The sequence below is a fragment of the Oncorhynchus mykiss genome, chromosome 5 (assembly GCF_013265735.2).
Source record: "Oncorhynchus mykiss isolate Arlee chromosome 5, USDA_OmykA_1.1, whole genome shotgun sequence".
NCBI lineage: Eukaryota > Metazoa > Chordata > Actinopteri > Salmoniformes > Salmonidae > Oncorhynchus > Oncorhynchus mykiss.
In genome coordinates this window covers 16,979,561-16,994,239 of record NC_048569.1, presented here as the reverse complement: position 1 = coordinate 16,994,239, position 14,679 = coordinate 16,979,561, and the positions used below count along the sequence as shown (strand labels likewise).

The 14,679-nt window shown below is 42.5% G+C and overlaps 1 protein-coding gene and 1 non-coding gene across 2 annotated transcripts; both read left to right on the top strand.

Annotated features, from left to right (window-relative positions):
* Nucleotides 1-10,736: 10,736 nt before the first annotated feature.
* Nucleotides 10,737-13,324, top strand: LOC110523343 (60S ribosomal protein L37). Its single transcript, XM_021601960.2, has 4 exons — nucleotides 10,737-10,887; nucleotides 11,567-11,702; nucleotides 12,140-12,224; nucleotides 13,209-13,324. Exons 1-4 carry the CDS (start codon nucleotides 10,885-10,887, stop codon nucleotides 13,276-13,278), a joined length of 294 nt encoding a protein of 97 aa, XP_021457635.1. The 5' UTR covers nucleotides 10,737-10,884; the 3' UTR covers nucleotides 13,279-13,324.
* On the top strand, nucleotides 11,905-11,983 carry LOC118964776. Its single transcript, XR_005051969.1, has one exon. It is a non-coding gene; the product is annotated as a small nucleolar RNA SNORD72 (small nucleolar RNA).
* Nucleotides 13,325-14,679: the final 1,355 nt, after the last annotated feature.

The following is a 14,679-nucleotide window of genomic DNA, read 5'->3' as shown; positions in this document are numbered from 1 at the left end:
GACTGGTCCAGAGATGCTGATGCTGATACTCTCTCTCTCTGTCTGTCTCTCTTGCTCTCTCTTTATTTCCAAACAGACAATCATTAGCTACTCCTAGACCTTTGACCTTTCACTCACTTCCGGTTGAACGCGGAACGAGGAAGAGCTTGGTTTTGTTGTTTTAAAAAAAAGTTTGTTGTTTTGAAAGTGTATTGGAAAGTTCTTAGTAGCTAGCTAACTTTTTAGTTTGGATCTCGAAACGCAGTTGGCATCAGTTGCTGGGACTGCTAGTCTCTGTCCAGTGATCCTGCCAACCAAGGAAAGGGTCCGAGGAGCTATTTGGGCTTGCTAGCTGCATATCAAGCAAGCAGGTTTTCTTAAGAATAATTGTTTGGAAGCTTGAGTGAAGAGGCGACGGGACAATGTCGCGGTTAGCCATTGTGACTGGGACAATGGATTGTCTCTGGTTTATGGCTGTCTAGATCCCTGCAGTTTGTTGTTTTAAATCTTCCCTGTAACCTGCCCTGTCATGTACTAAACTGACACAAATTTCTGATGATCGGTTGAAATAATTGGAAAATAGGAAGATTGTGAGAGCTGTACTGTTAGATTTTAGTCCAGCCTTTGACATTATTGACCGTAACCTGTTGTTGAAAAAACATATGTGTTATGGCTTTTCAACCTCAGCTCTGAATCCACAAAAAGGCAATCTATCTAATAGAAATGAAAGGTTTTACTTTAATGGAAGCTTCTCTAATGTCAAACATTTAAAGTGTGGTGTACCGCAGGGCAGCTCTCTAGGCCCTCTACTCTTTTCTATTTTTACCAATAACCTGCCACTGGCATTAAACAAAGCATGTGTGTCCATGTGTGCTTATAATTCAACCATATATGCATCAGCAACCACAGCTAATGAAGTCACAGAAACCCTTACCAAAGAGTGGCAGTCTGTTTTGGAATGAGTGGCCAGTAATAAACTGGTCCTGAACATCTCTAAAACTAAGAGCATTGTATTTAGTACAAATAATTCACTTAGTTCTAGACCTCAGCTGAATCTGGTAATGAATGGTGTGGCTTTAAGGAAGTGGATGGCTGCAAATGTTCTACTTTTAAACTCGGACAAAACAGAGATGCTTGTTCTAGGGCCCAAGAAACAAAGAGATATTCTGTTGAATCTGACAATTAATCTTGATGGTTGTACAGTCGTCTCAAATAAAACTGTGAAAGACCTTGGCGTTACTCTGGACACTGATCTCTCTTTTGATGAACATATCAATAATGTTTCAAGGACAGCTTTTTTCCATCTACGTAACATTGCAAAATTCAGAAACTTTCTGTCCAAAAATGATGCAGAAAAATGTATCCATGCTTTTGTCACTTCTAGGTTAGACTACTGCAATGCTCTACTTTCTGTCTACCCGGATAAAGCACTGAATAAACTTCAGTTAGTACTAAACACGGCTGCTAGAATCTTGACTAGAACCAAAAAAATGGATCATATTACTCCAGTGTTAGCCTCTCTACACTGGCTTCCTGTTAAGGCAAGGGCTGATTTCAAGGTTTTACTGCTATTACATGGGCTTGCTCCTACTTATATTTCTGATTTGGTCCTGCCGTACATACCTACACGTACGCTACGGTCACAAGACGCAGGCCTCCTAACTGTCCCTAGAATTTCTAAGCAAACAGCTGAAGGCAGGGCTTTCTCCTATAGAGCTCCATTTTTATGGAATGGTCTGCCTACCCATGTGAGAGACGCAGACTCGATCTCAAGGTGAATGGAAAGGCACTGGAGCAACGAACCGCCCTTGCTGTCTCTGCCTGGCCGGTTCCCCTCTCTCCACTGGGATTCTCTGCCTCTAACCCTATTACAGGGGCTGAGTTACTGGTGCTCTTCCATGCCGTCCCTAGGAGGGGTGTGTCACTTCAGTGGATTGAGTCACTGACGTGATCTTCCTGTCTAGGTTGTGCCGTGGTGGAGATCTTTGTGGGCTATACTCGGCCTTGTCTCAGGATGGTACGTTGGTGGTTGAAGATATCCCTCTAGTGGTGTGGGACTGTGCTTTGGCAAAGTGGTTGGGGTTACATCCTGCCTGTTTGGCCCTGTCCGGGGGTATCGTCGGATGGGGCCACAGTGTCTCCCGACCCCTCCTGTCTCAGCCTCCAGTATTTATGCTGCAGTAGTTTATGTGTCGGGGGGGCTAGGGTCAGTCTGTTATATCTGGAGTATTTCTCCTGTCTTATCCGGTGTCCTGTGTGAATTTAAGTATGCTCTCTCTAATTCTCTCTCTCTTTCTTTCTTTCTTTCTTTCTTTCTTTCTTTCTTTCTTTCTTTCTTTCTTTCTCTCGCTTGGAGGACCTGTTCCCTAGGACCATTCCTCAGGACTACCTGGTCGGATGACTCCTTGCTATCCCCAGTCCACCTGGCCGTGCTGCTGCTCCAGTTTCAACTGTTCTGCCTGCAGCTGTGGAACCCTGACCTGTTCACCGGACGCGCTACTTGTCCCAGACCTGCTGTTTTCAACTCTCTAGAGACAGCAGGAGCGGTAGAGCTACTCTAAATGATCGGCTATGAAAAGCCAACTGACATTTACTCCTGAGGTGCTGACCTGTTGCACCCTCGACAACCACTGTGATTATTATTATTTGACCCTGCTGGTCATCTATGAACATTTAAACATCTTGGCCATGTTCTGTTATAATTTCCACCCTGCACAGCCAGAAGAGGACTGGCCACCCCTCATAGCCTGGTTCCTCTCTAGGTTTCTTCCTAGATTCTGGCCTTTCTAGGGAGTTTTCCCTAGCCACCGTGCTTCTACACCTGCATTGCTTGCTGTTTGGGGTTTTAGGCTGGGTTTCTGTACAGCACTTTGAGATATCAGCTGATGTAAGAAGGGCTTTATAAATACATTTGATTTGAAATTTGATTTGATTTGAACAAGTTGAGGAGACTAAATTACTTGGCTTTACCTTAGATTGTAAACTGTCATGGTCAAAACATGTAGATTCAATGGTTGTAAAGATTGGGAGAGGTCTGTCCGTAATAAAGAGATGACACCACACTCCAAAAGACAAGTTCTGCAGGCTCTAGTTTTGTCTAATTATGATTATTGTCTAGCCATGTGGTCCAGTGCTGCAAGGAAAGACCTAGTTAAGCCCAGAACAGAGCAGCACGTCTTGCTCTTCATCGTAATCAGCCTCTCTTGGCTAAGAGTTGAGGAGAGACTGATTGCATCACTTCTTCTTTTTCTAAGAAACATTAATGTGTTAAATTCAAAATTGTTTGCATAGTCAACTTACACACAGCTCTGACACACACTTTCCCCACCAGACATTCCACCAAGGGTCTTTTCACTGTCCCCAAATCCAAATCAAATTCAAGAAAGCGTACGGTATAATGTGAGGAACTCCGTTCCATCTCATATTGCTCAAATAAATGTAGTTCTGTCCTTGAGCTGTTCTTGTCTCCTAATGTTCTGTATTATGCCATGCTTCCTGCTTTGTGTGGACCCCAGGAAGAGTAGCTGCTGCTTTTGCAACAGTTAATGGGGAATGGTATAGGTGAAGACGGGTGTTTACTGGGAACTATGGGCACACAAGTAAATCAGTGCCCAGTAAAAACCCGTCTTCACCTATATGTCTAATAGGTCCTATTAACCTTACAAAGGGAAAATCTGGCTTTTGACAAGGAATGACATTCTAATTTCCAAATGTCTATATTTTATAAAACAAACAAGAAACATTTAAAAAGCTTATAGAAAGACTATAGCCTCCTTAATGACAAAAAAGCATCCTATAAAATCCACACTTGCATCATTCTTTTGATTAGACTAGGTTGTGTTTGGTTGTAGGTTGAAGTTTTGGTGTTTTGGGCCCGAATCATTTTCCCTCAACACTTCTATCCCATGTTTTTTAAAACTCTGTGTGTAGGCCCACCCCATATAAATGTCATACCACTAGGCCTACATGTCTTTCCTCTTTCCCAATAAGATGTTTAAAGTGAATTGGCATATTCCTAAATATCAATGATGAATATTCTCAGTAGGCTATTCAAGGACTATTTGGGAGCATAGGCCTACTTAAAAAGGCTATAGGGAGGGAAAGAAATTGAGCTAGGGTAGACCGGGGCTAAATGTAACATAGTTACCGTGAGTAATGGTAGCTAAGACGCATATATTGTTTGTATAAAATGTTTTTAATCAAACAAAAAAAATTGTACTCAAACAACATACATATCTCAGCTGCCATTACTCACTGTAACCACGTTTCTGGGACATGCCAGTCGTTTACAATTAAAACCAAAAGTGTCATAGGTGAAATGTTACAATTAACCCAGTAGGTGTGGTTAAATGTAACAGTCTTTGATCCTAAAAATACGGGGTAATAAAACAACAAAATTATTTGAAACAAATATTTGGATGAAAACAAAATTGATAAACAAATTATTATATTTTTTTTACCAACTTTTTCTCCCCAATTTCGTGATTACCATCTCGTATGCAACTCCCCAACGGGCTCGGGAGAGGCGAAAGTCAAGTCATGCTTCCTCCGAAACATGACATGCCAAACCACACTTCTTAACACGCGCTCACTTAACCAGGAAGCCAGCTGCACCAATGTGTCGGAGGAAACTGTTCAACTGATGTTTGAAATCCGCCTGCAGGTGCCCGACCCACCACAAGGAGTTGCTAGAGCGCGATGAGCCAAGTGAAGCCCCCCCCGGCCAAACCCTCCCCTAACCCAGAGGACACTGGGCGAATTTTGCGACACCCTATAGGACTCCCGATCACAGCCAGTAATGCCACAGGATCAAACCCCAGGCTGTAGTGACACCGCAACACTGCGATGCAGTGCCTTAGACCCCTGCACCACTCGGGAGGCCCCAAACAAAATATTTTAATTTGACCAAATATTTCATTTTTTTTATTTATAATTGTCATTCAAAGGAATGAATTTGACTTTTTATATTTTTCAAAGTTATTAACTTGGTTGTACTGGGATACTTTATAGGAAGAAGTTACATTTTATATCACTATGTGAATGTGTCTAAAAACAATATAAAATACCATAGTATTTGTTGTAGGTGCACTAACCCCGATACATCTAATCTGAGTTTTGTGCGAAAATACAATAATTACTGTCAACTATACCACTCAAAATACCTTTTCTAACTGATAAAAATGATTGAAGTGATAATGCCCGAGAAGCTGGTGTTTGGAGGATATATTGACACTGGTGTTGTTAGGCCCGACACGAAGTCCAAGGCCGGCTAACCATGCAAATATCCTCCAAAGGCGGTCTTCGACTGCATTATCGTTCTTATACAATGGGTTACCAACATGTGATTTCTATATTTTAATAAAAAGTTTGATTCATTTATTCATACTATTTCATCCTTCCACAAGATATAGTACCGACACAAACCTAGGGTTGACACCCAAGCCGGCTGGTCGTTTGGTCTATTGGTTTGGTTGTTAGAGACATTCTACGGCTAACTTACAGCCAGAATAAAAGCAAAGTAGCTGCCTTTGCATTAGTTTAAGCTGTTTTCTAGTGACATTTATTTGGATAAATCCATAACAGAACGACTGTTAGCGCACAGCCAAGACAATGCAGCAGTGGCTTCGGGACGAGTCTCTGAATGTCCGAGTGGCCCAGCAAGAGCCCGGACTTGAATCTGAGCAAACAGCTCTGGAGAGACCTGAATCGTGCTGACTTTATGTCATTGTGCGATGACATCATTACATAGAATACACAATAACGTTACTCAAATTGAAAAATATGATCTCTGAAAAATATGATTTAACATGTTAGTTTAGATTTTTTTGTTCATTAGCATATAGTTTTATTTGTAAAAGTAATACACATTTTTATTTAGAAAGAACATTGAAAAAGTACACATTATTATTTATTTTCTTTTTAACTAGTGAACCTACACATTCTGAACAAATAGTTTTAAGCAGTGTATTGGTGTAACGGCTGTTGGAAGGAGAGGACCAAGGTGCAGCGTGGTACGTGTTCCTACTTTTATTTGAACTGAACACTGAAATAACAAAAACATAGAACGAACGAAACCGAAACAGTTCTGCCTGGTGCAGACAAAAACAGCTACCTACAAAACACAGGTGGGAAAAGGCTACCTAAGTATGATTCTCAATCAGAGACAACGATAGACAGCTGCCTCTGATTGAGAACCACACAGAAATAGATAACATAGAATGCCCACCCCAACTCACACCCTGACCAAACCAAAAGAGAGACAAAGGGATCTAAGGTCAGGGCGTGACAGTAACCCCCCCAAAGGTGCGGACGCCGGCCGCAAAACCTAAACCTATAGGGGAGGGTCTGGGTGGGCATCTATCTGCGGGGGCGGCTCTGGTGCGGGACGTGGACCCCGCTCCACCTTAGGCTTGGCCCACTTGGAGGGCGCCTCTGGCAGCGGGCCCCGGGACAGGACTCACCAGGCTGGGGAGACATACAGGCGGCCTCCTTCTTGGCCGAGTCACCGGACACACTGGGCCGTGGAGGCGCACTCGAGCGCAGAGCTTGCCTCACCTGTTCTGGATGGATGCCAGCTTCCACCCAGCAAATGCGGAACGCTGGCACCGAGCACACCAGCCTGTGAATGCTCGGCCAAGACACAGTGCGCATCACCCCATAGCACGGGGCACGACCAGTCACATGCTCGCCCCAGTAAGCACGGGGGAGTGGGCTCAGGTCTCCAACCTGACGCCGCCACACTTCCTGTGTGCCCCCCCACACGTTTTTTTTTTTTTGGGGGGGGGGGCTGCCTTGCCAGCCGTGTTCCCTCATACCGCAGCATGGTACATGTTCATACTTTTATTTAAACTGAAATAATGCCAACGAACGAAACGGTTCTGTCTGGTGCAGACACAAAAAAACAGAAAACAACTACCCACAAAACACAGGTGGGAAAAGGTTACCTAAGTATGGTTCTCAATCAGAGACAACGATAGACAGCTGCCTCTGATTGAGAACCACACCCGGCCAAACACACAGAAATAGAAAACATAGAATACAACATAGAATGCCCACCCCAACTCACGCCCTGACCAAACCAAAATAGAGACATAAAAGGATCTCTAAGGTCAGGGAGTGACAATTGGTAGTTAGTTAACATGCTACCTAACTGATCAACAATTATAGGTACAAGGTATATATGCTATCTTATTGAACAAGCAACTTAACTCAAATAATGATGTGTGCTAGGCATCTCTCTCCAGGTTGCTGTGCTGCTTGGCTGGCTAGCTGCTTAATGGTTTCCTCCAGATATTGCCACTGTTCTCGCACACACTGTAGTGCACACTGCCACCATCAGCTGTGTGTCTCCACCAGTTCCAGAAAGTCCACTCCTTGTGTACGTACTGTAAATATGATGAATCATAGATTGGCAAGGAAATCCTCTTCATCTTCACTGTCCAACTGCATTGTCACGGAGCTGGAACCAGCAGTAGAGGATGCAGAGGCCTTAAAGCTGTACGCTGCTGCTGAACTTCACCTGGTAGTTTATGCTGGTAACAGGTATCACCAGCCAGCTTCAGGAGGAGGAGGAGTATGGAGTTGAGAGTGTGCAGTGACATTCTATTTCTTAACTTTGACTTGACCACACTCATTTGGCTGAACAGCCGTTCAACCTCCGCATTTGAGTGTGGCAAGGAGAGGGCAGCGAGTGTAGCTTTGCACAGTTCTTCAAATGGATTTGACCCAGAAGAGTCCGTGTAGTTATTGACACTCCAAAACGCGACTGTATTTTCAGTTGAGTCCCGCCAAAACAGATGGATGTTTTTCCATTGGGAAACAATTTTATAAATTGTTTGGGGCCGGTACCCCAGTAGCTCAGCTACTTTAATAATTTCAGTGGTATCTTTATTGTGCTTTAGCGTTTCCTTAACACTGAACAAGGCCATGTGTCACAAGGCTTCAAGGTTGTCTGGGAGCCTTGCTTGTGGCTCCTTGCTTAAAGCAACAATGTAGTTGATGCACTGTCTCCGAATGACCTTTTTGTCCTCTGGCGCAAGACTGAGTTGGTACACCGTGCTCTCTAAAAGGTACCCACGGTATGCTGATGGACTGAGATGTCCATCAATGGCATCCTTCAGGACATCAATTTTTGCCATAGAGTTGACTACTCTGCTGCAAATTGATGTTAATAGGTGTACCAGATTGTCCAAAAGCTTGACAGGATCTGTTTGCTCTCCCTCAAATGACTTCACTGCAACTTGTACGTCAGACAGGATTGATTTCAAGAATGTCAGGTAGACACATAGTTGGTCTTGTCCATGTACATGGTGAGGAGCACATCCACCATGTAGCAATGCTCACTGGCCTTGGTCACCTCAAAGTGGAGTTTCAGTTCTTCCCACCGGCTCAATATATGAGTTACCGCAGGCTCAATCGATAGCCAACGTGTGGCACACACTTTGGTGATATACAGGGGTTTCTGGCCACAATTAATGGTGGCATACACTGCTTTGTACGCCTCGTGCCATTTTGGGGAAATGGAAAACCAGTTGTAGGTTTCCCTGATTAAGTAATCAACACTCCTAGGGATGGTTTCTTTGGATGCTGCACTGACAGCCAATTGTAAAGAATGGCACACACAGCGGATGAGAACCAAATTGGGCAATGCACATTCTTCCTTTAAAATCTTGTGCACCCCGTTGTGCACCTCAGTCATCACAGATGCATTATCAGTGCCAATACCCTGAAGATTCTCTTTTTTAAAGTTACACTTCTCAAGAAACTCAACTGCCGCCTTTGCTATTGATCTGGCATCGCCCCCCTCCAATTCATTCAGACCAAGAAAGGTGGACACAACGGTTATTTTTTTAGCACTGAAATACCGAATACCCAGGTATTTCGAGACACTGACATCAGTGGACTCATCCAAAAGGAGACTGAACTTCTCCTTCCCCACATCTGATGTTACTCTTTTGAGAAAATAAGGAGCCAATACTCCCCTAATCATTTCTGTGCACTTGGTGCAGTGCATTTGGAAGTTTGTTGCTGTCATGGAATCTGAAAAGGCAACTTTGCAAGCCATACCTAAATGTTTGCATGCTAGCAGCGAACAATGCAGTAGCTTAGTAGCTTCTGCTCTTTTGCAGTTATCCACTTTCTTAACCAACTGTGGTAATGTAGACTGCGTTGTGGGGTTGTACAGTTTTGATTGATTTATATGCTTTGCTGTAAAAACAATGTTTTTTTGATGTCATACATTTTTGCAAGCATATCTGATTTGCAGTACTCACAGTATGCCCAACACTCATCCCCAATTACTGGCTTCAGCCACCCTTTAAATTCAGCTACAGACTCCTACTCTTTTCTTTACTTCTGGCTGTACAGTTTTGACTGAGACATGTTGATTGATGTTGTAAGTTCTGTTCAAGATCAAACATTTGTGACCAAATATATTCATTGGGTTTGTCTCCTCGAACGCACACTACTGCTGCTACAGTCAGCCAACAATGATTTACAATTTGCTGAAATTGCTGCTGGCCTGTTGCTGCCTGTGCACGAGCTGAGCGCCTGCTGCTGACGTCACTCACAATGCACTTTTGCAGCCAGGCACGTGTGTTTTGACTGAGTCTGTGACAGAAAAATCGTTTTTGTGTCATTTAGAGGGAAAATGCATTTTAGCATTTGAGTAACTTTTCAAACGTTTCTAAAAGTTCCAAATACATTTTTAAAAGTAGCTAAATGTGTTGCTAGGTGCTGTTTGAAAAAACGTTGCCAGGGTACTCTGAAAAGTTGCTAAATCTAGCAACAAAATTGCTAAATTGGCAACACTGGTCTCATCCCCGACTCTCGATATGTTCATTACTATGGGACAGCTGGAGATCAAATTTGAATATTTAAACATTGTTTTTAATGTCAGAGAGACAGACAGCAATGTTTATACAATTCTCGGGAGCATAATGTCACAATATACACGTAAGAAATATACATAATTCTGTTTGTGCCATTGAAAAACTAAATGCACAACATAAACTCAACTGAAAGTCAGTCCACATCACATGCTCATTCAGTGAGTCCATGTCCATTTATCCAGAATGGATCCCAGTCATTTTCCTCTCCTTCCGCTTTACAAATCTGTGAATAGCAATGTGGCGGATACCCAGCAGGAATGCACTTAAACTTTACAGTTAAATTGGTTTCAGATGAGGGAAAGCATACAGGAGATGAAGCTGCTTTAGATCATTGTGCCTCCTAGCCACCAGCAGCTGAATGGCAACATCTGGTGGCAAAAATATATATTACACTCAAAAGCATTTGACGTTGCAAACACATCAGTTATTAATATATATATTTTTTTTTAATTGAACTTTTATATAACCTATGATGATCACAATATGACATTGATTGACAGATTGAAATGTATTATTTGCGTTGTATGCTACTGCACTTTTGTAGTCTTTCAAAGCAGGACTTCTGTATTGACGAACATTGTGGACTCCTTATCTTGATAGGCTAAGGAAGAAATATGTGAATTCATATCCATTTCAGAAGCAAACTATAGAAGTGGCCCAGATAGAATACTTTAAAAATGATATCCTTCCCTCTTCCTCTTCCCTTCCTTGGAGTAATCACTGATTCAACATGATTGGATGTGTGTAACAGTGAAGAAGGAAGTATGCATTTTAAAGTATTTAAACATGGCCCGTACCTGACATGAACAACAAAACAAATTGATCGGATTTGCCATGAGTAGTGTATTAAAATCAATGTTTACATCCTTAGTACTCTGTCCGCTATTTGTTGAAATAAACGCTTATCCTACTTAAGGGGGCTTATTTTACTGTTACACCCGGAACAACCTCGATTGGGATTTAATGCAACACCAAACGCTTTTCCGGTCTCTTTTCACCCACCCATAAGAAGAAAATGGTGAGTGGAAAAATAGTCAGAGATGTATCGTACAACATCTATTTCTGTATCTGTTTATTTTACCATACATTGTTGCGATTTGCGACTTGTAATCACAAATAATGGTTTCTCATCGATATTGTTTTTGATGCAACGTTAGATGGTGTATAAAAACCTTGAATGTTTGCTTGCCTAAAAGCTTGCTGGCTATCTTGCCTATTCAGCTAGTTAACTTGCTACCGGAAAAGTAATGTGCTCTTTCAACTAAAGCACACTTTATTTCGGGTGTGAAGAATTTACTATGCGTTATTCACGAGACTTAAATAAATGTGAACATGTATATCTAGCTAGCTCAATGCCTATCTACCGGTAGTTAACATGGCTAACGTCAACTTTCTAGCAAAGGAAGCATTGCTAACGTTAGCTGCCTTGCCTCAAGCAAACATTGAATTAAGTTGCCAGGAATTTGACTAGAAACGTTCGTAGTCCATCTTAATTATTATTTGTCATTTCCCGCACTGCCGACTGTATGCTCTGCAAATAATTATCAGTCTTGTCAATTATGTTTTCAATACAAATGTCTTTACACATGAATTTCAGTGACTATTTCTTGTTGGCTGAGACATGATCCCGACTTCTCCGTTCATGCTCACTGGATGACAAAGGTCTTTGGCTAAATTATGGACCTTATGTGTTTCAGACGAAGGGTACATCGTCCTTCGGAAAGCGGCGTAATAAGACGCACGCTCTGTGCCGTCGCTGTGGCTCCAAGGCTTACCACCTGCAGAAGTCGTCCTGCGGGAAGTGTGGGTATCCCGAGAAACGCAAGAGAAGGTGTAAGTGCCATTCCTTGAACAATCAATTGATTCATTGTAAAAAAAAAACTGCTATATTGTAAACAATATGTCAGACCTGTGGGCATTCTGTCTTAACTTGTTGAATAATGAGGGTTGTTACTGCATTGTCTTTTACTTTTTACCTTGTTAGAATATTTTACACCTGTATGCAGCATCACACAATTAATGTTGACTGCCCAGTGTCTTGTCAATGATGTTTTCAATACAAATGTCTGAACATATGAATTTCAGTGATTCTTACTTTGTGACTGAGACAAGACCCCAACCTCTTCAAGTATGCACATTGGTTGACAGCTCTTTCCATAATGTGTGCCCCCACATCTGTTGACAGGCGTGAGGATATTTGGGAATGTTTGCCTTAAACCTTTGATCCTGCTTTGTGACAATTTGTGTACTTTTTTGTGTCTTTTCTGTAGACAACTGGAGCGCTAAGGCCAAGAGGAGGAACACCACTGGGTCTGGCCGCCTGAGACACCTGCGAGTCGTCTACCGCAGATTCAGGTGAGCACTCGTATAAAGCCAGCGGTACACAGTACTGCTGAGATTATTTTCCTTTTTCTTCATTTCCTGGAAAACCAAGGTCATTCAGTAGGGCACATGGTAAAATGTTTGGATCTGAAAATTGCATTCTTACTGGACAAGTTCGAGTTGGTCGCTATTCCCCCTTCAAAGCGTTTTCTCCTGTTTCCTGTCTACTCTCACTGCGACCCTGGTTTGTGTGGACTCCAGCCAATCGTTAACATTAGTGCAGGGGTGTCAAACTCATTCCACGGAGGGCAGTGTCTGCAGGTTTTTTTTAGGAGTTTCTTTACTAATTGGTGACCTTGAATGATTAATTAGTTTGGGTGGGGAGAGAACCAGCAGACACTCGACCCTCTGTGGAGAAATGAAAACCTGCAGGACTGGCTCTCAAGGGCCTTGGTTGATCACATGCTAAAGACATGCAGGTCATTCTACAATGGGAGTTAAATTGTGGTTGTTGATGCTCTGTTATATGTGAATCGATCTGAGTCTGGTTGTGGCCAATAAGCCACTGCAATCCCCCTGTTTGCGCTGTTACAACTGTTGCTTTGAAATAATGCTAGCGGAAATGAGCTTGCCAATTATGTCACAAAATAAATGTCTGAACTGATGACGCCGGATTATTAAAAATAATAATAATAAATTAAAGATCTTTACTAAAGCAAGCTCCACTGCCCCATCAGTTGTGACATAGGGGTCCCTGAGAAGAGTTCTGAAAACCACTGACCTAGGAGCCATGTAGAACTACATATTCTGCCACATCTGTTTATGGCCATCTGTTACGTAGTTGGATCAGCACTAGCATATGCATCCAAGAGACTTCCACAAATAACACCACAAACTGTGAAGACTACCTTAGTGACTGTCAGAAATGTTGCTTATTACCTTAGGTGATCCGTAAGGTTACAATTAGTCTTCTACATAATGTACAGATGTCATGTTTTCTTTCCCCGTCCTTTTCAGGAATGGGTTCCGGGAAGGGACCACCCCAAAGCCTAAGCGTGCTGCAGTGGCTGCCTCCAGCTCGTCCTAGACACACTTTGGATTTACTTGTTTAAATAAATGTGCTGTTGATAGTTTTGAGTCGTCTGGGTTTTTTCTCAGTATAACATGAATCATCCATTTAATTATTTCCACAACAGGTAAGCGTGAACTGTGCAGTGCACTGGGGTTTACCAATCCCAATTGAGAGAAAAAACATTTTCTTATCCTACCTTTTTTCTTTTATTTAACAGGTTTTTCTGTCTACTTGCACCTTTGCTCCAATTTAGTGCAAGCAGTCATTACCATGCCACTGCTTTTATCATTGGTTGACAGCCTCTAACAGCTGTGGAAATGGTATGGATACGAATGTTTTTTTATAGTTCTGTGGTGAAATGATAAAATATGCCCTTTAGCAGACTTTTATCCAAATTGACTTAGTCATGCATACATGTAAGTATGGGTGGTCCTGGGAATCAAACCCACAGTCCTGGCATTTCAAGTGCAAACGCTTTAGGTTCCAAGTCAAATCCAATTTTATTGGTTGTGTGTTCAGATATGTGATTATCAAATCAAGCTGTATTTATACAGCACATGGACTGCAACAGGAAATGCTTTACTGGAAAAAACAAAAGCTCCCCAGTGGTGCAGTGGCCTAAGGCACTGCATCTCGGTGTAAGAGGTGTCACTACAGTCCCTGGTTCAAATCCAGGCTGTATCACAGCTGGCTGTGGTTGGGAGGCCCATAGGGTGGTGCACAATTGGCCCGTGGTAGGCTGTCATTGTAAATAACAATTTGTTCTTAGCTGACTTGTCTAATTAAAAATGTGACACACTGAATGACTAAAAAACTGCTGGAATTATGTTAGATCTCATGTCCACAGTTTTGGCCCCCCTCGGGTACTCTGACAGGCTATTCCAGAGCCTGGGGGCATAACTAAAGGCTGCCTGTTGGTCCTAGGCTTTGGGATAGTTAAAAAGGCCCGTGCCTGAGGGAACTACTGGGTACATATGCTTTTAAATTGTCTTGACATGTTTTGGGGTGCAAAATTGTGGATTGGTTTTAAGAATATTAATGTATTCTAGAACTCACAGGCAGCCAGTGCAGAGACCTTGAAACCGGTGTAATGTGTGCTCTCCGTATGGCCTTGATCAGTACCCGTGCTCCGCATTCTCTGTTTTGCACTTGACCGATAGCTTTCGTGGGTAGACCAAACAGGAGAGCATTGTAGTCAAGCCTGCTTGTAATAGTCTCTTCCATGCTTTTATCTGCTTGAGAAATTGCCGCAATGTTCCTCACGTGGTAAAAAGCTATTTTGGTCACGTTCCTAATGTGATTTGAAATTAAGTTCAGAATCTAAAATAACACTTAGATTTTTTTACCTGGTATCTTCATTGCCCGTGAATGAAAATGTGCAGCTAGATTCTCAGCGGTTTGGCTCCCACAATAAGT